The 25,559-nt window shown below is 34.1% G+C and overlaps 6 protein-coding genes across 7 annotated transcripts; 2 read left to right on the top strand and 4 right to left on the bottom strand.

The window, feature by feature from the left end:
* Nucleotides 1-339: 339 nt before the first annotated feature.
* Nucleotides 340-2,197, bottom strand: LOC108480832 (30S ribosomal protein S10, chloroplastic). The gene is made up of 3 exons (XM_017783954.2): nucleotides 1,909-2,197; nucleotides 1,559-1,609; nucleotides 340-781 (listed from the first exon to the last, which is right to left on the bottom strand). Exons 1-3 carry the CDS (start codon nucleotides 2,107-2,109, stop codon nucleotides 470-472), a joined length of 564 nt encoding a protein of 187 aa, XP_017639443.1. The 5' UTR covers nucleotides 2,110-2,197; the 3' UTR covers nucleotides 340-469.
* Nucleotides 2,198-4,060: 1,863 nt separating this feature from the next.
* On the top strand, nucleotides 4,061-5,570 carry LOC108481225 (pectinesterase QRT1). Its single transcript, XM_017784386.2, has 5 exons — nucleotides 4,061-4,356; nucleotides 4,540-4,735; nucleotides 4,808-5,011; nucleotides 5,086-5,321; nucleotides 5,423-5,570. Exons 1-5 carry the CDS (start codon nucleotides 4,061-4,063, stop codon nucleotides 5,568-5,570), a joined length of 1,080 nt encoding a protein of 359 aa, XP_017639875.1.
* Nucleotides 5,571-5,856: 286 nt separating this feature from the next.
* On the bottom strand, nucleotides 5,857-10,933 carry LOC108483165 (uncharacterized). The gene is made up of 6 exons (XM_017786400.2): nucleotides 9,261-10,933; nucleotides 8,952-9,043; nucleotides 8,750-8,872; nucleotides 7,563-8,342; nucleotides 6,861-7,077; nucleotides 5,857-6,756 (listed from the first exon to the last, which is right to left on the bottom strand). Exons 1-6 carry the CDS (start codon nucleotides 9,553-9,555, stop codon nucleotides 6,215-6,217), a joined length of 2,049 nt encoding a protein of 682 aa, XP_017641889.1. The 5' UTR covers nucleotides 9,556-10,933; the 3' UTR covers nucleotides 5,857-6,214.
* A 4,634-nt stretch (nucleotides 10,934-15,567) lies between these two features.
* Nucleotides 15,568-18,130, top strand: LOC108483456 (uncharacterized). The gene is made up of 6 exons (XM_017786863.2): nucleotides 15,568-15,927; nucleotides 16,450-16,786; nucleotides 17,122-17,206; nucleotides 17,338-17,424; nucleotides 17,514-17,753; nucleotides 17,898-18,130. Exons 1-6 carry the CDS (start codon nucleotides 15,764-15,766, stop codon nucleotides 17,972-17,974), a joined length of 990 nt encoding a protein of 329 aa, XP_017642352.1. The 5' UTR covers nucleotides 15,568-15,763; the 3' UTR covers nucleotides 17,975-18,130.
* A 122-nt stretch (nucleotides 18,131-18,252) lies between these two features.
* On the bottom strand, nucleotides 18,253-20,394 carry LOC108483455 (zinc transporter 11-like). Of its 2 annotated transcripts, none has more exons than XM_017786861.2 (3): nucleotides 19,790-20,394; nucleotides 18,934-18,980; nucleotides 18,253-18,850 (listed from the first exon to the last, which is right to left on the bottom strand). In XM_017786861.2, the coding sequence occupies exons 1-3, from the start codon at nucleotides 20,262-20,264 to the stop codon at nucleotides 18,320-18,322; spliced, it is 1,053 nt and encodes a 350-aa protein (XP_017642350.1). In that variant the 5' UTR covers nucleotides 20,265-20,394; the 3' UTR covers nucleotides 18,253-18,319. The 2 variants fall into 2 exon arrangements, with proteins under 2 accessions (XP_017642350.1, XP_017642351.1); XM_017786862.2 differs by having other exon boundaries at nucleotides 18,253-18,817.
* Nucleotides 20,395-21,885: 1,491 nt separating this feature from the next.
* On the bottom strand, nucleotides 21,886-25,352 carry LOC108480896 (mitochondrial import inner membrane translocase subunit TIM50-like). Its single transcript, XM_017784022.2, has 10 exons — nucleotides 24,899-25,352; nucleotides 24,725-24,813; nucleotides 24,178-24,214; nucleotides 23,795-23,856; nucleotides 23,556-23,669; nucleotides 23,312-23,416; nucleotides 23,111-23,209; nucleotides 22,824-22,980; nucleotides 22,586-22,688; nucleotides 21,886-22,431 (listed from the first exon to the last, which is right to left on the bottom strand). The coding sequence occupies exons 1-10, from the start codon at nucleotides 25,200-25,202 to the stop codon at nucleotides 22,386-22,388; spliced, it is 1,116 nt and encodes a 371-aa protein (XP_017639511.1). The 5' UTR covers nucleotides 25,203-25,352; the 3' UTR covers nucleotides 21,886-22,385.
* Nucleotides 25,353-25,559: the final 207 nt, after the last annotated feature.

Here is a 25,559-nt window from a genome sequence, read left to right as displayed (position 1 = left end):
TATTCAACATTCTTGGATTCAAGAGGCTGTTTGGTGCATTTAATACACATGGTTAAGAACAATTCTGCTATGGCCTATGGGAAAGGGTTAAAGAAAGATGTGAAGATATGAATTCAATAAGGCTCCATTTGTCAATAAAACAAATATATCCAGGCTTACTCCAACCCTTGCCAATTCCACAAGTTGAGTGAACTGAAATTCCAATGGACTTAATTCAAAGATTACAAAAATCCTTTGGGAAGAATGTCGTCTTCGTGGTATTTTATCGACTTACCAAATATGCCCATGTTGGTAGTCTCTATTCTCAGTTACCAAAGTTATTTAGAAACATGAAAGAAGTTGCAGAAACTTGTTTAATTTTTTTACCAACAATAAAGAAACAGGAAAAGAAATCAAATGGATGTTAATAAAACGACATCTTTAGCAACTTGTACAAAATCTAACTAAAGTTACACACACTGTGGCTTCTTCAAAGCTTGACTTCCACATCCACCCCAGCAGGAAGGTCAAGTTGCATCAAAGAATCAATTGTTTGAGCAGTTGGGTAGAGAATATCGATAAGGCGCTGGTGAGTCCGGATCTCAAAGTGGAACCTAGCATCCTTATGCACGTGTGGGGATTTAAGAACACAATAGATCCTCTTCTTGGTCGGTAATGGCACCGGACCCATGGTCTTGGCATTCGTAGTCCGTGCAGCATCTATTATCTGCTTGCAAGAGTCCTCAATCAAGGGGACCCAATATGACCTAAGTTTAATCCTAATCTTTTGCTTAGGTGCTGCCTGTGAAAACAAATGTGAATATCAATCTCCATTTTCTAATAGAACCAACAGAAAACAATATACTGATCTCCAGTAATTTGGATTTCTTGTATGCCATTTGAAATCCCCCTAGATAAACCGCATAGATAAAAGCCAGTCCCAAGTAATTACAGTTAATTATTCTTCCAAAGAAGAATTTCATGATCTTGACATCATACAGGCAATAAATTTCAACATAGAAGAGGTTCCCCCTCGTACCGTTTTGACAATGAAAATGTTTCTAAGAAAACATTCGGAGGGAAAAGTAGACGCCAATCAGGCTAAGATTAACTCAGATCTAATTGATGGTATACTTGACCAATCACGATGTGCAAAGGGAGGAGAGCAATAAAAACATATTGTGCCTGCTGTGGTTTTGTGAGCAATAAAAGAAACCATTTGACATATGTAAAAAATAAGCTGACAACGAAGTTACTGATAAAGAGTGTAAGCCTATTATCTAACTCCCATAGAGCCATTGTATGCTATAAAACTGGAAGAAAGAAAAAATAAGCTTCAAATTTGTCATTTAACGTTCCTAGTACTAGCATCCATGGAATCGTATCAGAAAATAGATAATGCACTTCCTTGTATCAATAGTTTCTATAATGTTCCCTATGTCTCCAAATAAGCATTGGAGAGAGTTAAGTGATGATAAACAACAAGGTTAAACTCCATAACTAATTTCAACTTCAGTGCCAAATATAATATTGAAGCTTTGAAATAGTTTCACAAACTCAAAAACAGCTAGAAAGATACCTTGTCTGCTTCTGCAACATAGGAAGAACTGGGTACCTCAGAAACTCCTACCTGCAAGACAAAGAAACCTAAATTCAAACAAATAAAAAGGAATTTAATTTTCGAACTAAGCTCAATTTTTTTGGTGTTCAGGGGTTTCAACTTTAACTATAACAGTAATAAAATAGGCTCATACGAACAAGAAATGGCGAAAGTTCCTTTTTTTTCCCTCTCACGTTTCTTAGGAAAGAAACAAAGAATTATCCAATTGCAGTTAAAAGAACTCACCCCCATCAAGCCAAAAGACAATCTTTTTCATTAAAATTTCCTTAAAGGAAAAAAACAAGAAAAAAGAAGCAAAATTTCCAAACCTCAGGCGTGTCTTCCAAAGCTTCAGGGGAAGCAAAAAGCTTGGTGGGTGATTGTGAAAGTTGGGAGTTATTGCAGAGCTTCAAGTGGTTGAAAGATAGTGGTGGAGAATGAGAAAGAAAAGTGAACTTTACTTTGGGTGAAGAAGCATTTTGGATCGGTAAAGAAGGAATTAGAGTAGAAGAGATTGATGAAACCGCCATTGCAAATTCCCAGTGTCAACAGTATTCCCTGTGTGTTATCCAAAACCAAAAGCTTTTTACCTTTCGGTTCTTCTGATTTTGATAAGATGTTGCTGGGCCTAAGGGAAAGCCCAAAATAGACCTGATTTGAATAATTCTGTCTATGATGTTCATAAATGAGGTTTATTAAAAATTTCATCAATTTTTACTATTAAAAATTAGTTTAAGTAAAAAAATAACTAGACAACTATATATGATACACCGTATATACTTCATTTTGACGTATATGAACTAGTTTTAAAAAAAAAATTCTTCTTTCTAATTTTTAGATCTTTCCATTCATTACCTGTGAGGCCTTCTTCTTTTAATTTTTTTCATTATACCACCAAATAATCGATAAAAACTCACAAATCTAGATCAGTTAATTGTTCTCGAATAATCGGTATAAATTTTGCGACTTCGAAATGTATCGAAACCTTAAGTAGTAAAAAAAATAAGATATTGCATTTCCAGGATTAAATTTCATATTCCAATGAACCTCATAATCACAATAAAATAGGTTTTTCAAGGATGAGCTTAGCAAAAGAAAAATTAGAATAGGGCTCCATAGGATCTCCTCAAAATCAGACATAAGAGTTTCCTCTCATCCGTCTCAATGAAAGAAGTTTTAAACAAAATGATTAGTTTGTTTTTTATCTAATATACATAAATTAATTTACCTATTTTTTAATAAATAAAAATAAATTACAATTTAACTCTTAATACAACAACTTCTATAATCCATTTTAGTGCAATTGTATTGAAGGAAAAAATATAATAGAATATGGAGCTTAATTACATGTAGTTTAACAACACTTAGCCATGGCTTCCAATCCATCCAAACACCAGGACAAAAACCTTTTATCTAATCCTATAAAATTGTTTGTCTCCAAAAGTTTCAATTTTGGCTTAAGATGTTGTCATGTAAAGATCTAGGAATGGTTTCTTTGTTGCATGCCATTGTGATGTTGCCATTCTTTCTAGCTCTATAAATATGATTTTTTTTACATTTATAAGAAAATATGACAATACAACAGTTTTAACCTTTATCCCATAATGTAAATAAGGGAGTCTCAACCGTTGTTTTAAAAGGGTGTTGAACTCAGTTACGCTTATAATGTATATATATTCGAAATTATTGGAAAAAGGATACCTAGTAAACTATATCATAAAATTATATTTGAAAAATGACATCTTGTAAATTTGGTGTTTTTTTTTTTTTATCCCTAAATTATGGTCTCAAAAAAAGTGGTGAATTACCATTAGTATGTGATGCTACATTTTGATCCAACTTGCCAAAGAAAAGCAATATGAGTTTTAAACGAACCCTCATCAAAAGAGGCTGGTTTTTATATATAATCCCATTGAAAAATTCAAGAGTGTTTTCTGTTTCAGTTTTCAGCTAAAAGATGCATAAACTGCTGTTTTGCTCCACAATATCTTTTTAACTACTCATCAAAGAAACCACTTTCTCCATGTTCTAAAGAAGCTCCCAATTAACACATTTTAAAGACTCTTTTTAACTTCCTCCTTTCTTTTTCCGTTTTGGCCATGCACAAAACTCTCATGAACTTCCTTCTTTTTTTTTTCTGAATTGGGTTCTTCCATTCTTTACAGATTTAAACTCTTCCCCTCTCTTTGTACTTGGTTAATCTATTATGATCAAACTTCATTTAATTTCAGTTCTTCAATGATTCTTGCAAGCTTTAACTTTCTTGCTACTGTTACTTTTTTGAGTTATGCAAAATGACTCTAATGCACACTCCTTTACGCTCCTTTTATTTATTATTCTCACCTCTTTCACACTCTTTCAACTTCACATACTGTAACTACTAGAATTCCAACGACAATATAAATTCTAGATAGCAAACGAAACATGGGATTATCTTGGTTTCTGGTTTTTCTATGCCAAAGCTTTGACAGAATCTAAATTATGGAATACAACTGCTCCTTGGTTACGGTTGTGGTTGTTTTTCTATGCGGTTTTCGAGTCTGTTTTTCACTGACTAGTGAAGTGCATGTGAAGAATTTCATCAGTTGGGATGACATAAAAGTGGATGAACATCAAACAAGGTTGAGTGACTCAAGAGTTAATCATAATCGAAGCCGAGTTATTGTAGTGAATAAGAATGGTGGAGCAGATTCTCTCACTGTTCAAGGAGCAATAGATATGATTCCTGAAAATAATACTCGAAGAGTTAAGATTTATATTCTTCCAGGAATTTACAGGTTTGTATATATAATTTACAGGCCGCACTTTGTTGTTGGATGTCAAGTATGGGACATTGGAATCAATTAAATAACATAGTGGTTGTCCTCAATCTGATAGATGAGAGTGGCAGTTGACAAACTTTAATCATGCTTTTAATTTGATAAATATTTATAATCCATGGAATTGATCATTTTTTACAGGGAGAAAGTAACAGTGCCAAAATGCAAGCCATATATATCCTTTGTTGGGAATGCAGGTCAAATGTCCAACACCATAATTTCTTGGAATGACAAAGCATCTGATAAAGATAGCAATGGAATTAACCTGGGAACATATAGATCAGCATCTGTCACCATTGAATCCGATTACTTTTGTGCAACTGATATCACATTTGAGGTGATAACCTTCTCTTTTTTATTCTTTCAAAGCTAGTGAACAAGTAAAAACTGAATCAATGCTTCACTGCAGAATACAGTAGTTCAAACTCCTGGAGAACCTGGGATGCAAGCTGTGGCCCTTAGGATTTCAGGTGACAAGGCAATGTTCTACAAGGTCAAGGTTGTTGGGACTCAGGACACACTCTTGGATGAAATTGGATCACATTACTTCTACCAGTGCCACATTCAAGGCAGTGTTGACTTCATCTTCGGTAAATCCAGATCACTCTATCAGGTAAAATGTTGGTTTTTCTTTTGAGATTGGCAGTTTCCATTGATAACAATGATGTCAAAGATTCTTTGAAACAGGATTGCGTGATTGAGTCCACTGCTGTAAGGTCTGGTGCAATTGCAGCTCACCGCAGGGATTCACCAGATGATGATACAGGGTTTTCATTTGTAAATTGCAAAATCAATGGAACTGGTAGAATTTACTTGGGAAGAGCTTGGGGAAACTATTCAAGAGCCATCTATTCCAACTGTTACTTTGACAATATCATAAATCCTGCTGGATGGACCGACTGGAATGACCCCTTGAGGCAAAAGTATAATCTCCATTCCTAGAAAAAAAGGTTTGATAAATTGCCTTCCTAAGTTGAATGCAGAAATCTGATATAAATACTTCAATCTTTTTTTTCATATGAAGGACCGTAGTATTTGGGGAATTCCAGTGCCGCGGAACAGGAGCAAATACAACCGGCCGGGTGCCATGGTCGAAGAAATTAAGCTTTGAGGAAGCAAAACCATTTCTGGACATGAAATTTATAGATGGACCACAGTGGCTGAGACTATAATTCTTTCTCAATATTCATTAGGCCAAGCCGTCTCTCCCATATACCTCACCAAACTTCTACATTTTCTCATTTAAAGAACATGGTAGTATTTTCTTTGAAATGTATGTATAGCACATTTCAATGGGGAAAAATGTGTTAATATGCCTTTCCTTAATGTCCCCAATGAAATCAGACTGTTTATATTTCTTTACTAGATGCCCTTTCTTCAAGGGTTAAATTACTTTACCGTAAATATTAAATGGAAAACAATGGCGCTTATAGGCTTTACCAGTAAGCAAGAACAATATAGAGAAAATATGATAATTCTCATTATAAGAGAACACAGAACTGGTGTTACAAGAGTCGAGCAAAGTCCCATGACTAAGACTCTGAGGAAGAACTAACTCCATTTTAGTGGATGCCCTAACCAAAGATCTTCAAATGCAAATCCTATCTCTGATACAAAACAATTACTACAACAAAAACGACAGAATACTAACCTTGTTTCTGTACACCGACCAAGGTTACCACGTCAAGCACAAACGGCAACAACTTTTGCACTATGACTGCATCACTATTTACAGGTCTGAACTTCAACCGAAATCATGTTAGTTAACATTAGTGCCAACATCCCCATTATAAAAATCTGTTGCGCCAGAAGCATTCTAGATTGCTGCTTCCATGAGTTCCATACTTTTAGAGTTCTGCTCCTTGCCATCTTCCACCTCTATTTTGCCTTCCTTGTCATCATCATTATTGTTGATTTCATCATTACCATCCATACCATTTAGTTTATCATGAATGGTACTGGCATCATCAGCATCATCATTTTTTCCATTTTCTGATGGTGGAGGCTTCTTACAATCACTTGCATCCCCATCCTTTTCATCTTTTGATGATGCAGGCTCCTTACAATCAGCGTCTTCTACAAGGTTATCAAAACAGTCCTGAAAAGCTAACTCAGGTTTCTCCCCTTCAGCAATAATTTTGGCAGCAACAGCTTCAACTGGCATTGTACCCCCATCATGCTTGGCATCCATGACAATAGTAGTGGACATGGAAACTTTCGTGTCCATATCTGGGCTAATGACATCAGATATCAAGGAGAGAATATCCGGTCTTGCATCAATATCAATCCAGTGGTCCCCATCCCAATCTCTGGAAATTCTTAGACCTTTCTTGTGTATGTTCATTGATAAATTTTCACCTAACACCAAAAGAACAACCATTTAAGTGGTAAAAGAGGACACACCAATTGGATCACAATAAACAACGAGGAAATGCCACATATTCAGTTCAAAATAAACATACCAGGAAAGTAAACTTGAAAATTATCATCACCACTGCTGTTAACCCCAGTTACAACCCCTTCCCACCAGCCATCACTCCACCATGCATCAACAGAAACCCCAAGCTCCACAGCAAGTTCTTTTTTGGAGCTAGGAGGAGCTGGTCGTACTGTTTGGCGGCCTGAGTACCTCATGCCAAGTTTGTCAGGCATAGCAAGCTTGAAAATTGGGACCCATTCCTACACATGGAGAAGGCATTGGCTTTCATTTCAAAGAGAAGAACAAACACACTTATGAGAAAAGAAAATGAGATTTATTAAAATTGAACCCGTTTTAAAACCTAGAATATCTAAACAGAGATTCAGTCTGCAGCTCTGCAAAGTGATAAAGCAGGTCAAACCATGAACTGGAATCACCGATGTTTTCTGACGAATCTCCTATGGAAATTTGTTCTTTACATTCTATATTATTTGTGGAGATCAAATGATGGGGAAGACAAACCAATACAAGTTTTTTTTTTTTTTTTTTTTGGTCATAACCAGGGTATCTACTGTCGGCAACAGTGACAAATCCTCTCGCCGCGGGTGCTCTCCAAAGACGTAAACGGCTGACCATGAAATGTGCTCCATTCCCATGAGTAGGGATTGAATCCCCGACCATATGGTTAAGAGATGAGGTGAGAAACCACAAACCAGAACAAGTTTTTAAAATGCCTAAAACATACCTCAAGGTTACCATATCCATCTTCATCCTGCACATCATCATATTGGACCTTCATCTGTTTTCTTGATACTTGTAAGACCGTACATCTGAACCAGCAACCTCGGATTCCACTATCCTGGCACAGCAACTCTATCTTTTCATCAACCTTGAAAAGTGATCCATAACAATATTGACTGTCAGCATGCTTGAGGGAGGGCAATCTCTTTCCAGACAAAGCATATTTTATTTTCTTGTATGAAGTTTCATAAGTCACCAAGTGGTTACTAGAAGTCCTGTTATTAGTTCTGGTCCTCTTATTTCCCAGCTTTACATTTGCACCAGCGCTTTGTTCTTCCTCTTCTTCATTTAGGCCATGGCTCATGGATTCAGGCTCAGAGGACAAAGTAGAACTCAAACAAGAGAGAACCGGTTGATCAAAATAGCCACGCAATTTACTCAAATCAAATGGCTTCACTTTATTACTTCTGAACTGCCTAGAGCATACATGCACTCTAGCTAACAAAGCATCAGGGAAAACAGCTGAGCATTTCTCATAGTGCTCACGAGTTAAGACACTTGCAAGACCATCAACACACTCTGCACTAATGACCTGCGAATAAGGAGTGATGAAAACTTCTTTTGGATGAGGATTCCTTACAGGAATGACACCCTTAACCTCTTTAGTATGGTGAAACCACCTCACTTTGACCTTCTTCTGCCCACGTTTGTCCTCGTACATATCCTCCAAGTAAGCAAGATAGTGATTCTCTCCTTTAGCCATGACAAAGACAAAAGATTGAACCTAAGCATCAGATTGAAAAGTAAAAATCAGTCAATAAAAGAACAGATAAAAGATTCGCAACCAATGCATAATGCCTGGTCTCAAAGAGAAATGAAATAATGATATTGTTAAAACCCACAAAGGCCGAAAAGTCCATGCTCCCTTCATCAGGATAAGGATGAGCTAGCATCATATTAAATAATTATGGCCATATGCAACTAACTATATCGAAGCACTTCGAGATTAGCAACTTGTTTTAATTGCACCGATTTTCTTTTCTCATTCTACCAACTAAATTTAAGAAAAAAAGACTGCATTGGCATGTGATTAAAGTTTAGGCAAGCAGATCTATGCATTTCATTACATTTATAGAAATCCAACATCCCAAACCCTTGCCACCTTTCTTTTCTTTACGCGTCGATGCTTACCGCTATTGTGGTCCCACTGCGGCAAAATGCTGGGAAATGTTTCAGGTGTTTACCACATGTCCATGCAGAGCCTGACCACACAATATCTGAACTTTTTCCATTCAAATTTCTTGAAAAATGGCTCTGTAATAAAGAAGTTGGTGTCAGAGAAAATCAAAGAAAGAAAAAGGAACTGAACTAGTAGAAAATCAAGATGAAATACCATATCATCCTGTAGGGCCTTCCGAGCACTAATCTCAATCATTGCACCATCGGGAGATCGCAAAGCTAGCAGTGTGTCATGTTTCGGAGACTCTGTCATTGAAGATATAAAAATATAATTTTCAGAGATATTCAGTGTAGTGTTCTCTTTCCAAGGAGGCATGGGTTCTAAAGGTTAATGACTTGGCCCGGTTTATTGCTTCAACCATAAGTGGTAGGAACAAGTAGACCATTAAAAAATAACTGAAAATAAAATAATTTAATGCCAAGAAAATAACATAATATAAAGCCCAAAAGGTTAGATACATACTACATCGATCTCCCTCAAGATGCTGCTTTGAGAGCATAGATGTAAGCCAATCCACAACCTCCCTTCTTGACCTCCATTTGAAACCAGCATGAATTGAATGCTCAGCACCATATACCTTCACAAACTCCTCGGCAACAATATAAAACATGTGCCTAACACTCCTCTCAGTACCAATAACAGCACGGATAGATTCCCCAGCGGAATCCTTCAAGAAATAGTGAACAACACGATTACCACGCTCCTGTGAAACAAATTCCTCCTTCCACTCGACAAAACAATGGCCATTTCCAGACATTTTGACATAAAGCACCAAGAGGAGATTTATGATACAGAATCTGCTTAACTACTATTCACATAGCTAAAGTTGAAAAAAAAAATTGGATAAAGGATTCTGACAAAGGTAAATTAGCTGCCAAAGAGGCAACCACCATACAATCGTACAGAAACAGCTTGAATATGGCAATCAAGCTTATTCTTTTAAAAGGATCCCTCTAAGCAAAGCAAAAAAAAAAGAGAGAGGAATGACTAGGTAAGAAGAATAAGAGCTAGGTATCTCACAAAACAGACTAAAATTCACAGATACTAAATGTTTGACTATCTATTAATCTAAAAGATCAGCAACTACAACTACCAGGCAACAGATTCCTCAAATAAGGAATGGTTGAATAGAAAATACCCAGCTGACTTGGCCACCTTCAAAATGAACAATAGAGAAGCTTTTTGCATTCAATTAAAGCTACAAATAACTGATACTAACCCCCAAAGATGCCACCATGAATCTCCAGCTGAATTTTTCAAAAAATTGTACCAAAGGAGAGAGGGGAAATAGAAAAAACTGACCAGAACTCAGAAAAAGCTAAGCCTTGAAGATCTGCAAGTAGATCAGAGAGAAACCGGAGAAAACTAAAGTCCAAGCTTGAAAGAACCAAAAAGGGCCGACATATGGCTTTGACTGACTGAACTAAGAGAATCATCAAGAAGAAAAGGCAAATGGGCACTTTCCTTTACACCTAAACATGCAGTATTTAGCATCAAAGCAGGATCCTTTTGGGAAAATTCAGGTTTTTTCAAGGGTTCAAGAAAAAGGTGAAAGCTGAAGACTTTGTCTTTGTTTTGATGTAAGGAACAAGAGAAAGTGAAGGAAAAGAGAGATGACAAAAGCAGATGGGGAAAGCAGTGAAAAAAGGGAGCCAACAAAGGACATTTTGAAGGGTAGTTTGGAAGTTGCAGAGGTTTGGCATGCAGCTGCTGATGATAGATGAAAAACCAGAAAAATGGTAGGAGAAGAACAGCAAAAATATATTATTAAAAATAAATGAAAGAAACAATATTTTGTAGCTTTGTAAATTGGGGCTGAGTCCATCACCCATTTTGATAGGCCTTTTAGGTCCATGGGCCCTCAGAATATCATGTTTTTTCTGACATTACTACAGTTCGGACATAGTGGGGTTTTTCCCCCTTCTCTTTTATGTTTTGTAATAATTCCAAAATGCCTCGGTTTCATTATCACCATTGTCAAATAAGAAATTAGTATTGGTGACTGAATTTTCAAAATGATCTGTGGGTGTGAAAAGATGATTGCTATGACTTTCAATTTCCCATTTTTCTCCACTTTTGTTTGCTTCAACAAAGTCAAAAGCAAATGATATATATCTCTAATATCTGGATTTGTTAAAATCCCCATATAATGAATTTTTTAAATATTTCTCATTCCACATGCATTGAATTCTCTAATGACCTCTTTTTTAGTGCTAGGGAAGCTACTATTACAAGCTTCTTTAAACTGTAACAGATACAAAAACTAGTGAGCTTGGAGGGTGTTCTATAGTTGAAGCAAATGTTTTCCCCTTTCCAATGTATGCACTCATTCATCACCACGTCCATTGATTAACAATTCAAGCTCTTAACAAAAGGTGCTAAGTTCTAACTGAAATAAAAAATTAACTGGGAATCACACCATTTTTGCATTAAAAAACAAGAATATTTTTTTATTAAGTAGTTGGGTTGTTGTTACTTGTAGTGTTCTACAAAATTAATGCTAGCACCGTGTATTCAATGGGAATGGTGTTGGTCCCCAATAGCTGATTGATGATTATCACATGGAAAGTCAGTGACTCCCATGACCATTATTTTTGTGAATAGAAACTTGTAAAAGCATACCCTAACCCAAATAACCATTTATGGAATCATTTGTAGCATTTTTTTCAAATATTTCGTAGATTACCTAATTCTGTATTGGCTTGGTTTCACTTTGCTTCTTTGTTTAGAGACTTAATGGGGGATACCTACTAACCTTATATTTAAAACACAGATCAAGAAAGTTTTGGTGAGAAAAAGGGGGAAACTATAAAACCCTCTCTTTAAGTTCATTAAAAAAATAAACGAATTTATGGCTTTTTTTTGGCAGATATGCATGCATTTTATCTCTATTTAGCAACTACAAGATGGTGCATTATTTGTTTACACTCAACTACAAGAAATCATACAAGACACTCATGTGTTTGGAGTTTCTTGAAGCATATATCTTTCTCTCTCAATCTATGCCTTAATTCACTGTCTTGGTCTCCTTAAACATGATTTTTTAATAAATTCGGAGAAGTTTATATTACCTTAAACTTGAGACTAATTTATATCCGCCAAATTACAAATTTAACATGTCTTTTATTATCAAAGTGAAACCTAAAAATAAGTTTTTTTTTTTTGTGCATAAACTGCATTAAATAATATTAAGTTGAGATAAAACATTGGAACTAAATTATTAATTTGAGGTGAAATGAAAAATCATAATATTTTTAGAATTGATTCACAATTGAACCAATCAAATCAAATCATTATCGGTTGGTTGCTAATTTAACTACTCCAATTTCAACAACTTTGAAAAAAAAATTATTTTTTTGGCAAAAAAAAATTATCCTTAATAGAATTTCCTACAAAATAGTATAAGCATAATATCTATAACTTTATATGGGTGTCCTTTGATAGAAAAAAAAAAAGGTGAAAAAGATAGAAGAAGAAAAATTAGAGTATATATTCATCCCCGTAGTCATAGATGCATGCTGCTAGTTCTTTTATCTCTGTGGCGTGGCGTTGCTCTTCGTTTTTGGAGCCACTTTAACCCTGACGAATGCCACGGCCATGGTTCAGCAATAGTTGTAAGAGAAATTGAGATTGTGAGGGAGGGACTGAGGACAAACCATCAGAATCTTGTTGTTAAGAGAGAGAAAAGAGTAATAAAGAAAAGGCCTGGGAATCCTAACGTGGGAAATGCTACATATGGCTTCTAACTGTCCGCATGGAATATCAACTGATTTTCTCAAGGGAGGTGGAGCCAAGTGAATATCTCTTCCATGATCACACCACCTGAGCATTTATGTAGTTTCACGCTGTTCTTGGAGGTACAAAACTTGCAGGACCAAAGTTTGTAGTAGCTACCAATGTGTCTGGGCTTTTTTGAGCAGCACACTTCACGTTTGTATCACAAAGCTTCTTTTTGGATGCCCAGTTAGACTCCAATGAAAGCAGGTTTGTTGTTGATTTTGGTGCATGAGAGTCAGTCAAAGTTTACTAGGACTACCTATACTATTATATAAAGTTGGTTTTAGTTTTCTAACATATTAAAATTTTATTTTTAAGTTAATCAAAAAAAACCACAAAAAAATAATTAATGTATTTTAAATTAGGGTAACCTACATCCATAATCACTCTAAAATAGGGTCTATCTTATTTTAGTTATTCTATTTTTTAATTTGATCACTATAAATAAAATATTTGTATGAATTAGTCACTTGTAGTTAAAATTTCCATTTTCTTTTAACAGATTACTGACATGGCACATTAGCCCATTAAATGATTGACATGTGACATTTTTTTAATTGACTTTTAACTAAAATTTAAAGATCTCTTTATAAACTCTAGTCAACAAAAAAAAAGCCATGTACAATTACTTTTAACAATAGTGATTGACTTGCACAATTATATTATTTTATAGTGACTAAATTTAAAAAAATTAATGTGATTAAAATAGGATATTTATTTTAGAGTGACAATTATTTTATATAGTTTACTCTTTAAATTATTGTGTTGCCGAAAAAAAAGACTCTACAATTATTTTTCAACCATACAATAATTCAAAAATGCATGAACTTTTAAATTATTAGAAGTCGTGACTTTCACATTTTAAAAGGTTTATAAATAAAATTTTAAAATTAAATTGTTATATTTAAACTAATTACATAAATAAATAATATTTTTATAAATTTATAAATTCGATAATTACACAAAATATTAAATTATATGTTTAGTAAGTAATGTGATGTAAAAATATTTTATAAATTAAAAAGATTATAACTCTAAATATAAACTTAAAAAAGCATAACAAACTTCAATAGAAAATATTATTAAGAATAATATAAAATTATTAGTAATAGATTAATATTTGACAAAAAAATTCTAAAATTAAATATTTAAATTATTTTATTTTTATTTTTCAATCATGTTATTTTTGAAATGTTGTAAATTTTGTAACATTTAAAAAAATAAGTATACTACATTTTAATTAATACAAACAATGGAACTAAATGACACAGGAAAAGAAATTAATATAATATATTAAAAGCTATTTGATGTGGACAGCTTCAGTATATGACATGTGGCATTCCATTCCGTTTTAAATGCCAGCTTTATGGAATTACCAATGGAACTATGCCATTTAATTATTTCTTTATTTGTTTATGTACATATTTCGTATATATTTGTATTAATTTACATGCAATTACATTAAAATTTTGAAATAAATACATACTTAAATATTTATTTTTAAAATTAATAATATATATCTTTACAATCTATTCGTATTTATATGAATTTTATTTTAATCATTTTATTTGCCAACAGTTATAAAGATTAAAATTTATTTTAATAAATATATATAATAAATTTGAGTTTCACACAAGATAAAAATTTAATTTATTTACATATTTAGTTTTTTTAACACGCTATAACTAGAGGTGATCATGGGCGGGCGGGTTCAGTCGGATCCAGATAAAATTTTAGGCCGATCTACTCGGCTTAGCCCGGTCTGAAATAAAATTACTAAACCCGAGCCCCGCCTGGCTCGACCCATATTAAATTTTTTTATTTATTTCATTAAATAAAAAATTTTAAAAATATAATAAATCAAATATATTTAAAAACATAAAAATAAATATTAAAACAAATAAAAATAATACTAAAACAATTGTTAAAACAATACATAAATTGACAATGTAATAAAAAAATAGTTATATTAAAATTTAAAATGATTAAAAATAAAATAAAAAAATATTAATATATAATTCGGGCCGGGCCTGGCCAAGCCCGGGCCAAAAACTCTTACCCGAGAAAACGGGCCTCATTTTTTTACCCAAATCTATTTTTCGAGCCTATATTTTTACTCAAATCCTCTTATTTTTCGGGCAGACTTTCGAGTCGAACTGGACCGCCCAGCCCATGATCAGCTCTAGCTATAACTCTAAATACATATTTTATTACTGATTTTAATTTTTTCTATTTTTAATTTCATATCCAAAGAAAGGCTAATGATTAGATATATTGAATCAATGGCATTGCCACTTGGCATCCAATGTAAGGGCTAAGCCCATGTAATATTTGAGCCTTGCTTCCTTGATTCTTCGGAACCAATCAATACCCCGCACGAAAAATAAAAATAGAAAAATCAAATCTCTCCCTCTCCCACTTGGGTCAAATTTGCATATTTTAATTTTACATATTTCGAGTAAAATTCTAAATTTCTCTTCTCCTTACAAAAACACACATTTTAATACATACAAAAAATTAGATTTCGGGTCATGAAGTTTTTTTCAACTTTCTCAACATGAAATATATAAAAAAAAATATTTTTAAAAAATCAAGTCAATAATGAAAGCGGAGTTAAAAGGACTGGCAGGGACTCGACCACCTTGAAATGAAATTTTTACTTAAAAAATTATAAAGATATAGACTATAAAAATGATAAAATTTCACTTTTACTATCGTAAAGATATATAATTTAATTTCAGCCCCTAAAACTTTTCTGACTTCGCTTATGATCAATAACTTAAATCTAAATAATTCGTTTCCAAGAACTTAAGATTTCAAAGTTTCCTAAACCTCAATATTACCAATCAAGATAAGATATAATTGATTAGTTAAATCAAGATTTTAACTATTTATATTAATTAATGATATTGAAAATAAAGGTATAAATTATATTAAATTAAAATATAAACGAAACACAGGGAGTAAAACAGAATTTAACCATCTCTAACCTTTGCTTTAATAAAAAAAAATGTGTGATCCAAAAAATAATAATAAAAAGTTAAAAGCCAACCCCCTCAAAGGCTCAACTTTCCCGAAGAAAACCAAAAGGCAGAAAACAATTTGAACTGATCATTGCTATGATGATGATATAAGCCAAAGTGGGTCTGTTTCATTTGTTGTTTCGAGCTGCATATTGAAGATTAACGATGGCGGGAATAGCAATATTACTAGATCTATACAAGAAAAAACCAAGCTTTTGTTCTCCACAAAGCTTCCACTCTTCTGGGTTATTCTCTGCCTCCGCTGCCGCCGCATCGGCCGCCGCTACCGTCGCTGCTGGAACCCCTTTTGCCTCCAGGTTTCTTTTTGGGTATGTTTATATCAAGGTTTATGTTTACTTCGTTGTTAATGGTAATTTGCCTAAGTTTATGGCTTTTGATGGTATTTCGGCAGCTATATTTACTGTAAATCAGTGTTCATGTTATTTGTGTATGTGGATGCAATGGCTGAACTTGATTTTGGTATTGCTCAGTGAGCAGTGCTGATTGGATTGGATTGGATAATGTGTATTGCTTGTGTTTGATTTGATTTTGATTTGTCCAGGATCGGGTTTATGTTAGAGTGGTTTCAATAGTTTCAAATTTTGCCTTCTATCACTACATTAGGCAATTGGGTTTGGTTTTGAGGGCTAAGTACTGATTGTTTAGTTAATTATTGTAGAAAAATTTTCCTTTCGTTTGCTCATGGAGTTGACCAGGGTTTCTTCATGTTTACATTATGGCTTAATAATTAATAACAATCTATTACTAGCTTAGGATGATGATTTGGGTAAATGGTTTGACAGTAGAATTAGAAAATTTATAATATTTAATCCATAGTGATTGTGATGCAGTTATCCCAAGGTTTCACATTGTGATGCTGGTGCTGTACTGCCTGAACATTACATTTCAAATACCCAAAGATCATCTGAAGATTTCTTTAAGAATGATGCTCTCAAATACAGTGTGAAGGAGTATAAGATTGAGCTGAAGCCTCTGTTTTCTGCTTTTGAATTGAGGCCATTTGCTTTGACAACCTTGAGGTCATTTCTGTTGTTCTATTTGCCTCTATTGGAGCCTTCACTAAACATAGAAGAGGATGAGGAGGACTTCCCGCAAGACTCTCCAGAGGAGCGCCGTGTTGATTTAGTTGTTCCCTTAAAAAAATCAGTGAAGCAAATAATTCGTGAGGTGAGTTCTGCCATTTGCCAGTTTCTCCATATGTTCTTCTGCCTGTCTCTATTGTTTAGATTATGAAATTCTGATATGCCTTTTCAATGAGAGTCAAGCAAAAATTCTAATATTTGTATAATTCATCTCTGTAAGCAGTTAATATAGATAACAGTTTATGAAGTTAACTAATTTAGATGCTAATTAGATTCATATCTGCACATGATTTGTGTTCATTAAATCTTAGCTCCAATCCGTTGATATGTCCATATTTGTTGCGCTTCGCTCTGCTATTGAGACAATCCTTTGCTATTTAAGGAACAGCTTTAACTTTACTATGTTTTATGCCTTCTCAGACCACTGTTGTAACTACAAGACGGATTCTTGAAAGACTTGCTGTTATCTATGTTTCACAACGCATGGCGTGGAAACTCCTTAAAGGTACTTTATGTTTTCACAGTCATGGTGATGAATAAGTGGTTGTACTTTAAGTTACCGGTGAATGTCAAAAGGGAACAACGCATTTAGTATTATTACTGTAAGCTATTGATGAGTTTGGTCAACATATGCAGATGTCCCAAAATCAGCTGTCAGAAAATCCCAAAGGGGAATGCCTGCAACAGTGTATTTCTTCAGAGTTAGCAGAACAACTTTCAGAGGTCGAAACTATTATCAATATGTATACTCCGTTAGTAAATAGTTGCTTTAGCTTTCTTACATCCTTGTCTTTTTCCCAATGTTTATTCAGGTCACCTTCTTGGAGTCACGGCTGCATGGATTGTCCAAACCGGTATTGAAATCTACCGAAGCTTTTCTCGCATAACGAACTCTGATGAGAGTAATGAGGCCAATGTAACAGTTCGAGCTAAACTTCTTGGAAAGAAGATTTCTGGTATTACCATCAGGTGTGGAGCATCATTGATTTTTGCTTCCATAGGAGCTGGGATTTGTGCTACTCTTTTCCGCCCGTCAGTTGGTCAGTGGATTGGTAAGTTACTAACCTATATGCATCAATTTACACTGTACTACATAATATAGCCAATAATTACCTGTTATTGACATACCGAATCGGTGTGTGAGTTTAACCGCCATACAGCGGCATCATTTAAGCTCTGAAATTTTTTTTCTACAGGCTGTGCTGCCGGAGACTTGGCCGGGCCCATCATAGTATCAGTTTGCCTTGAGAAAGTTTTTCATGTGGACCTATAGAGCATTTTATAGTACTCAACTACTTCAAATTTCAAATTTGTAGTTAGCAGCTTAGTTTAATGAAATTTTACCAATAAGAACACTCTATCATTGTAGTTTTTCTGAAACAGAAATGCTTCTCAAGCTGCTGATATGAATTTTCCACTTTTTGGGAAATCCTTTTTTTTTCTTGGGATTTTTACCAATTAACTTTTCAATGTATTAGATGAACAGATGTTTTCTCCTACCCTTCTGACAGCATTGTATAATTCCTCTTAGTACATGGATCATGAATGAGATTTAGTCCATCAATATTTATTGGTCAGATAAACTTTGAGAAATCAGGCCAAAAAGTTGAATATACTTTCAAGTGTCCCAGATCATTACTACAGCGATCACCCCAACACCTAACAAGACAGACAAAAACTTGTGATGGGGTCTGTCAACTGAAACCATCTTCTGGGGTGCGTAGCCTTTAGCCAGCAGATGGTTTATCGATACGTAGATGAACACTCCACAGGCTAACCCCATTGATATGGCAAAGATCCAGTCTGCTACAGCACCCTGAGTTGTGGCATCTATTACGATCCCAATGGCTACCCCAACAGGACTTGAAATGGCAAATGCAAATGCATAGGCGATGCACGACAACAATGGACGATCCGGGATCATTCGGAGCAGTGCTATCCCCATTGCGATCGCCGCAAATATCTTGTGCAAGGAGATTGTCCACAAGGCTTTCCAAGCATCAGCTTCAGTTTCTGCAACTCCAATTGCTATGCCCTCAAAGACTGAATGGAAGCACAATGCAATGATCAACAGAACACTATCCCCGAAAGAACTTGCAGATGTGAGAGATGAAGACTGCGCACATTTTGTATCAGTGCCATTACCAACCTAGAAGACGCACAAAATGCTCTAAAGTATAAACATAAATCAGTTCTAAAAAGTGGAATAGTTGTTCAGGCTATTTAGCTTACTGGCGGATCGCCTTGACCATGAGGATTCGTTTTGCTCTGCTCAGCCCCTGTAATTCATTTCAGAGAGTAAATTATGAGGTAAGAAAATGAATTGTCCCCACTTTAGGGCTCTTGGTATCTACTTTCGATTTTATTCAAACAATAGAAGTGAAACAATTAGTAAAATTACAACGTTCCAAGTCTATGGCTGTCTAAGGTAACCTGTTTCTATTATTGGAGGTAGGGTTGATTCCATTTCTTTTAAGGTTATATTTCCCCATTGTATATGTCCATATGCAAAAGGGTTGACAATACAGCAAATTATATCAACGAAATATTCTACTATGAATAGAGTAATATGTTGCAGTAATATCAATTTCAATAGATATAAATAGTGATTTTAATCCATTAGTGCTAGTAACTTTTGGCTGAAAAAACTAGTAGAACATTAAATATTATAAAGAACTTCCCACAACTACTTCTAACTATCAAAAAGTTGCAAAGTTTACAAGCAAACTCTATTGCCTTAGTCCTAAAGTATTACCCAAACAGAAATCCCAGACTTTGAAAGCAACCAAAATGGTTGCTCATCTTTTCCGATGCCTTTTTTTATCTGACAAATTAATCAAACAAGACAAGACATGTGAAGTTTTCTTGTCTCACTTAACAGATATTATTTATACTTAATATAGATTATTTATTACGTGGGTCCTGAATTAACTTTGGATTCATCGTCTTCTATCCCATGAACTGGAATTCCAAACGAAGCTGGATCTCTTCTCAATTTCCCATAATTTCTCCAATTCTTAAACAAACATTACGACAACGCAAAAATTTAAAATTCATGAAAGAGAATAATATGAAAACGTTTGCTTACCTTGAAGCTCCAAATCACCATTGTTACATGAATTCTTCCCTTTCCCGTACACATAAGAGATCACACAATCAGCTAGCATAGTCAACAAATATCCAGCACATGCCAACATAAAGGCGAAAGGGTATTCTTTACTCGTCAAGTCTTCAAAAGTTTCATTCGCATCACTCAAGAAATGCATCATGGCTGTCCCAAGAAAAACCCCACCGGCGAACTGTGTTCCCAGCACCAAAAAACCCTGGTTCCACTTTAGAAAATAGGGTGACACACCACCTACGAACGTCCCTACAAACACTAGAATCAAGCACCATACCTTGACCAAAATCAAGGATTTGGATCGTAGGTCATAAGGTTCATTCCTTTCACCTGCCTTGTCATCATCATCATCAGCGTCAGCATGACTGCCCCCGTGGCAGGTGACAGAGATGAAAAGAGAGAGGCAGAGAAAGAAGTAAAAGAGAAAACGTGAGAGCTTCATTGAGAGACTGTGTTTGAGTTCAGTTTTGTACGGTTATATAGAAACTAAAAAGAGATGGATAAAAGGGAGGGTTTTCTCATTGTTGTACTGCAAAATACAACGGGAAGTACGGGGACGTAGTTGACGTAACGAGGGGTAAACTAAACTAGCCACTAAATTATGAGTTTTTTTCATTTAATTAAAAAAAATTATAATTTTATTTAAGTTACTAAACTATTCAAAAAATTTATTTATGTTGCTGGACTGTTAATTTTTTTTTAATTCAACCAGTGAATTTTAGGCGATGATTCAACTATTATTATAATGAATCTATATTTATCAACAAGTAAAAGAATAAATATTAAATCCATATCGATTTGACGATTAGTGTTGAATATTAGAAAAAAATTGTTTCAATTTTAGTTAACAAATTCATTATGTTTAAAGCTATTTCATAAAAAAATTAACTATAAAATAGAAGGAAAAAGAAAATTTTCAATTGTAGGAAGTGCAAAAAAAACCATATAACATCTATTTTAATAATTTATTAATTTAAATAAAATATTTAAATAATTCAATAATCAAATTATAGTTTTCTTTAGTGAAGTGATAAAACGAAAATTACCTATTAATGACTAATGGTAATAATCAATAATGGCAATAAAACAACACAATGCTCTTTTCTAGATATATTTTCACAGTGGATTTGTCAGTAATCTAGGATAATCCATCATTGATGATCGTAACTCATGTAATGGGAAGTAGAAATTTGAATTAAGAAGCAAAATAAGTAAAAAGGAAAGGATCAGCAATGGAATATTTGATATTTATAATTTGGAATTATTGGCGTAATGGTAAAAGATTAAAAGAAATGATGGCGTGCCGTTGGCTGTGGAAGGAAAGCAACATGATCCGTTCTGATTAAAAACACACAAGTCAATCAAAGTCAAGTAGGATCCACCTTTCCAATTTGCTTTGCCGTGAAGTCGGGTCCGACCGCGTAGACTTCACCGTTCATACTTCGAAGTCGTTGGCTAAAAGTGATGTGTGAACCAACCATAGGACGGCCATTTGCATCAATATGTCAATCCCTCAACTTAGGATGCGTAGAAAAGTACAAGTAGAATGATAAGTTAAAAAACTAAATTAAATATGTATTTTACAAGGCTTTCGTATTTTTTTATTTTTCTTTTATTTTCTAACTCTATAAAGAAAATAACTTAATAATAAATTTAACCACTAACATTTACATATTTTTCAAAATAACCTTAATTATATTTTTAAATCTTTTTTACTATCAACATTTGTTTTTTTTTCAATAACTTTTTTAACAATTTTAATGAAAATACCATTAAAAAGTTAACAAAAATGATGTAAAATTTCATGTGTAATATTTTAATTAGATGTAATTTATTAGTTAAATAATCCAATAAGATAATTACATGTAAAAAATAGTAAAATAAATAAATAATACATTAAATTAAAAAATAAGCGTTTAACTCAATAGAAAAACTTCTTAATAAACAAAGGTACAAAAATTAAAACCTTAAACTTATTCATTAAATCTGTTAAAATATGTAATTTGAACAAAAAAAATCAAAAGTTAATGGCAAAAAAGAACTCAAAAATACAATTAAGACTATTTTGACAAAACATGCAAACACTAGTAGCCAAATTTATCATTAAACCAAAAAAATTACCTTATCCTTTCCCTTTTTTCCTAACAAGCATACAAATGAATTTATATAATAATTTTGTTCCTTTTTTTTCTTCTTCTTTTCAATTTTTTCTACCCTACCAAGCAAATCCTTTGAGATAGAATAACAGAATATTGCAAGAAAGAATACCCTTAAAATCAGCTGTGGCGTGGAAGCTTGCCTACATCTCGGCAAAAAGAAGAGAGAAAAAAATAGTCCTTTGGTCAGACATTTAAATGATGCAGTTCATCAATTTAATTTATGATCTTCATCAGAAAATGGCTTCTTTACTGGCAAAATTGGAGGGGTGGAAACTAGATTGTCTTTCACATTCTTCGGATTCATCCTGCAGAATGATTTCTGAAAATCCAGAACCATCAACTATACATAACTCCATCCTATGATTTCTGAAATCCACAATCATCGACTATACATGATCCTCTCCTCATCTCCACCAGAAACGACCTTGCTGCCTTTGTCCTTGCATTCGCCTGTCCCATCATTCATTACTCCAAATCAAAATGTTTTCAACAATATTTTAATATGAATCAGATTAGCAACTATTGATGTTATAATCAACTGTACAAATGGCGTATTTGGGTCAGATTTGACATGACAACGCACAAAGGGAAGAAAACACTTCACCTCTGATACTCTTTAGAACGCTCAAGAAACTCTTTCGCAACATCTTTTCTTTCATAAGATTGCAAGACTTGTCTGATATCAGCTGGACTATTGCGCGCCACATCTGTAGACAGCCAAAACAGATGGTACTACAATCAACAAAAGAACATAGACCCTAACAATTATATTAGTTGGGCACATGTCATGTAAAATTCGAACCAAGACAACAAGGAAAGGGAAAAAACAACAAAAGACTCACATTCAAGAAACGGAATAAGATCCAAAAGTGCTGTATCATCTGCCTCAAGTTTGTACGGCTTAATAGGGACACAGTTTTCTGGTTGAAGGCTGGATTCAAACGCATGAGCACTCACATACAATATCTTGGCTGGATCCCTGTTAAGCTTTGAAAGATCCTGCCAACAGGAACTATTTGTTACAACTGTCTCATACATTAACAAGAATAATGCACTTATTCTAGCAGAAAAACAGAAGGGAAACCCAAAATAGAAGTGCTTCAAAGGAAAGTGATTAACTTTAACATACTCTATAGTGCTTGCCATCCTGATATTTAGTAGCACCCCTTGATAGCCTATATCGTATATAATGGTTAGGGTCCAGCCTCTCGCAAACAGGATCCACATACTACCCAAGTCAAAACAAACAAATAAGTAAATTAAGGCAACATCGGTTGTCAAATACTTATATATATTGAATGGTTGTCACAATGACAAAATATCAAATTACCATATTCATCTGGTCAGAATAGACAACAATTTCATAAAACTTTGCCATATGTTCCAAAAAAGCATCAACTCCAGGTCTTTTGAAGGTACGCCAGCCTCTCTCTCGCTTTGCCAACCAAAAAGGGAAAGAAGAAAGAAAAAGAATAACAAACAATTTAACATGAGCTTCAATAATAAAAAATACCGGATAAATAGTTCAAAATTTATAAAGGAAAGCGGAAATTAGTTTATGTGAAAACTCATACCTTCCAATCTGTATAAAGTAATGTCTCATTCAGATCTAGGACAAGTGTGAAAACATGTTGTTCTTGGGGATGCAAATCAGGAAGAAGCTTATCTGAGGTTGGTTCAGTAAATTCCTGCAATCCGAGATAAAGTGAAAAAATAGAAAAAACAAAAATGCTAATATAAAGAAAAAAAAAAACAAAAGATAGGCAGGCAATACTGAAAAACCAGAAACTAGAGCAATAAGAATGGCACTCACCATCACATGTTCTTCCACCATCTTCCTGAGATCCAGGTAAGATTCAAGTGCTTTAGCTGGAACTGGAATGTTACAAGAGAAGAAGCCATGAGAAAATGGGGGTGGAAGCAGAACATGTAAACAAGTCACTCTTAAATAAGTTGACAGAAAGCAATGGTTCCTCCCCCCCCCCCTTTTTTTTTGCTGGCTTAACAAATCCTTTTGTAATGAAGTTGCCCAATTTCTCTAAAAGACACTAAACTAGAACCGCTTATCCAAATGCAAACTTAGCTCACTGTGATGCAAATGGTCAATGTATAGAATAAAGAGTGGAGATTGTAGCTATGAATAAAAAAAAGAAATAAGGAGAAATAAGAGATCCAGAAACGAAGTAAGGTCATCACCTGTCATTGCAGCAGAGTAGAGCATGCCTCTATATTTCTGAAAAATAAAACGGAAAACAAAACATAACTACTTACATTTCTGATTCTTTCATAGGACCAATTTAACAATGACTGTATCACATTATTAATTCTTAGCTAAGGCATCACACGTGTGCATTCAAATGCATAAGGGCATTAACATACATGATTGCATAACTGATATTGATGCATTCATCATAGCATTACAGCCATTAATCATACAGGAATCAGTTAGGAAGCTCTATGATGGACAGGTTTTATGTGATTTTGAACTGATATGAGCAGCTAAATCACTTTCCTATAGACTGTAAAAGAAATTATAGAAAAATTTACCAACAACTTGAACAGCAATGCAGCTAGCATTACTGCCATCCAACCACATCATAACACATTAATCTCATATGAATGAGAATCAATTTATACCCAAATCAACTATACGTCTTAAACAATTTGAACATCACTCAATCAAACAACTAAAGTCAAAAAGAGAAATTCTTTTTAAAAAAAATCCAAACGAACTAAAACTTACTTCAACAGCAGCTGCATCTTCACTAGGAGTATAACTCGCTGCAGCCCGCAATGACTTTGCCTTCTGCTCTACTTCCTCATATGAACACACTGCAAATCAAATTTATTAAAAAATTAAACATTTTTAAACATATAAAAACCCACATTTTAAATAAGATTTTTAAATAAGACTTACTGTAAGAGAGATAACCAGCATAGCCAATAGCACCAGTTACAGTTGCGAGAAGTCCGTACTTGAGAAAGGTCCAGGATTTCCTTTCCGAAACCTGCGTGGAAGCTTCTGGCGCTGGTGGAGGAGGAGTAGGAGGTGCCGGGTTGTCGGAGAGAATGGATTGTGAAGGAATGATCGTTTCTTTAGAAGGATTTGAAGAGGAGGAGGAGGAGGAAGAAACCACTCCTGAACTTAAAACCCTTCGGTAAATGATCTTAGAACTGCAATCATTTGAAACTATTCGGGATCTAAGAACAATTGAAGACATTTTGATTGAGGTTTTGATTTGGTGGTAGTTCTGTCTGATGGAGTTCTAGTTATTTTCTAGGGCTTTACAGATGGAAAGTGTGAATCAGATGCTGAGATTTTATTAGGGGTGTTTGGAAGTCGGTTTTGCCTAGTTTCCATTCCCTGGAATGGGAATAAGCTGACTTTTTTTTTTGGGGGCTAAACTTTATAAAAGTTCACCCAATTACTATTGTTTTGGTCACTTAAAGTTTAATATTTACTGTTTTAGTAATAGTTATGGACATTGTAGAAATTTAATATTTTAATCACTTGTCCTATAAATCATTAACAGAATACCAATATGATTTTTTTATTGGCATAATAATAAATTTAATTC

The sequence above is a fragment of the Gossypium arboreum genome, chromosome 1, assembly GCF_025698485.1.
Source record: "Gossypium arboreum isolate Shixiya-1 chromosome 1, ASM2569848v2, whole genome shotgun sequence".
In the NCBI taxonomy this organism is placed as follows: Eukaryota; Viridiplantae; Streptophyta; class Magnoliopsida; order Malvales; family Malvaceae; genus Gossypium; species Gossypium arboreum.
Note: the sequence above shows the minus strand (reverse complement) of the source record. Positions and strands in the feature narration are given on the sequence as shown.

What these genes read in the sequence shown, in the direction of transcription:
- LOC108480832 (XM_017783954.2), bottom strand. Translation starts at nt 2,109, where the DNA reads ATGGCGGTTTCATCAATCTCTTCTACTCTAATTCCTTCTTTACCGATC. An exon ending in CTTTGGAAGACACGCCTGAG is followed by an intron (nt 1,610 to 1,908) that starts GTTTGGAAATTT and finishes TTTGTCTTGCAG; the next exon opens with GTAGGAGTTTCTGAGGTACC. An exon ending in ATGTTGCAGAAGCAGACAAG is followed by an intron (nt 782 to 1,558) that starts GTATCTTTCTAG and finishes TTGTTTTCACAG; the next exon opens with GCAGCACCTAAGCAAAAGAT.
- LOC108481225 (XM_017784386.2), top strand. Translation starts at nt 4,061, where the DNA reads ATGGAATACAACTGCTCCTTGGTTACGGTTGTGGTTGTTTTTCTATGC. An exon ending in ATTCTTCCAGGAATTTACAG is followed by an intron (nt 4,357 to 4,539) that starts GTTTGTATATAT and finishes CATTTTTTACAG; the next exon opens with GGAGAAAGTAACAGTGCCAA. An exon ending in AATGACCCCTTGAGGCAAAA is followed by an intron (nt 5,322 to 5,422) that starts GTATAATCTCCA and finishes TTTCATATGAAG; the next exon opens with GACCGTAGTATTTGGGGAAT.
- LOC108483165 (XM_017786400.2), bottom strand. Translation starts at nt 9,555, where the DNA reads ATGTCTGGAAATGGCCATTGTTTTGTCGAGTGGAAGGAGGAATTTGTT. An exon ending in GCAGTGGGACCACAATAGCG is followed by an intron (nt 8,343 to 8,749) that starts GTAAGCATCGAC and finishes TCTGATGCTTAG; the next exon opens with GTTCAATCTTTTGTCTTTGT. An exon ending in ATGGATATGGTAACCTTGAG is followed by an intron (nt 7,078 to 7,562) that starts GTATGTTTTAGG and finishes CTCCATGTGTAG; the next exon opens with GAATGGGTCCCAATTTTCAA.
- LOC108483456 (XM_017786863.2), top strand. Translation starts at nt 15,764, where the DNA reads ATGGCGGGAATAGCAATATTACTAGATCTATACAAGAAAAAACCAAGC. An exon ending in GGCGTGGAAACTCCTTAAAG is followed by an intron (nt 17,207 to 17,337) that starts GTACTTTATGTT and finishes CAACATATGCAG; the next exon opens with ATGTCCCAAAATCAGCTGTC. An exon ending in GTCAGTTGGTCAGTGGATTG is followed by an intron (nt 17,754 to 17,897) that starts GTAAGTTACTAA and finishes TTTTTTCTACAG; the next exon opens with GCTGTGCTGCCGGAGACTTG.
- LOC108483455 (XM_017786861.2), bottom strand. Translation starts at nt 20,264, where the DNA reads ATGAAGCTCTCACGTTTTCTCTTTTACTTCTTTCTCTGCCTCTCTCTT. An exon ending in TGGTGATTTGGAGCTTCAAG is followed by an intron (nt 18,981 to 19,789) that starts GTAAGCAAACGT and finishes AATGAATTACAG; the next exon opens with GGGCTGAGCAGAGCAAAACG. An exon ending in ATGGTCAAGGCGATCCGCCA is followed by an intron (nt 18,851 to 18,933) that starts GTAAGCTAAATA and finishes TGCGTCTTCTAG; the next exon opens with GTTGGTAATGGCACTGATAC.
- LOC108480896 (XM_017784022.2), bottom strand. Translation starts at nt 25,202, where the DNA reads ATGTCTTCAATTGTTCTTAGATCCCGAATAGTTTCAAATGATTGCAGT. An exon ending in ATTCTGACCAGATGAATATG is followed by an intron (nt 23,210 to 23,311) that starts GTAATTTGATAT and finishes TGACTTGGGTAG; the next exon opens with TATGTGGATCCTGTTTGCGA. An exon ending in CGTTCTAAAGAGTATCAGAG is followed by an intron (nt 22,432 to 22,585) that starts GTGAAGTGTTTT and finishes ATGATGGGACAG; the next exon opens with GCGAATGCAAGGACAAAGGC.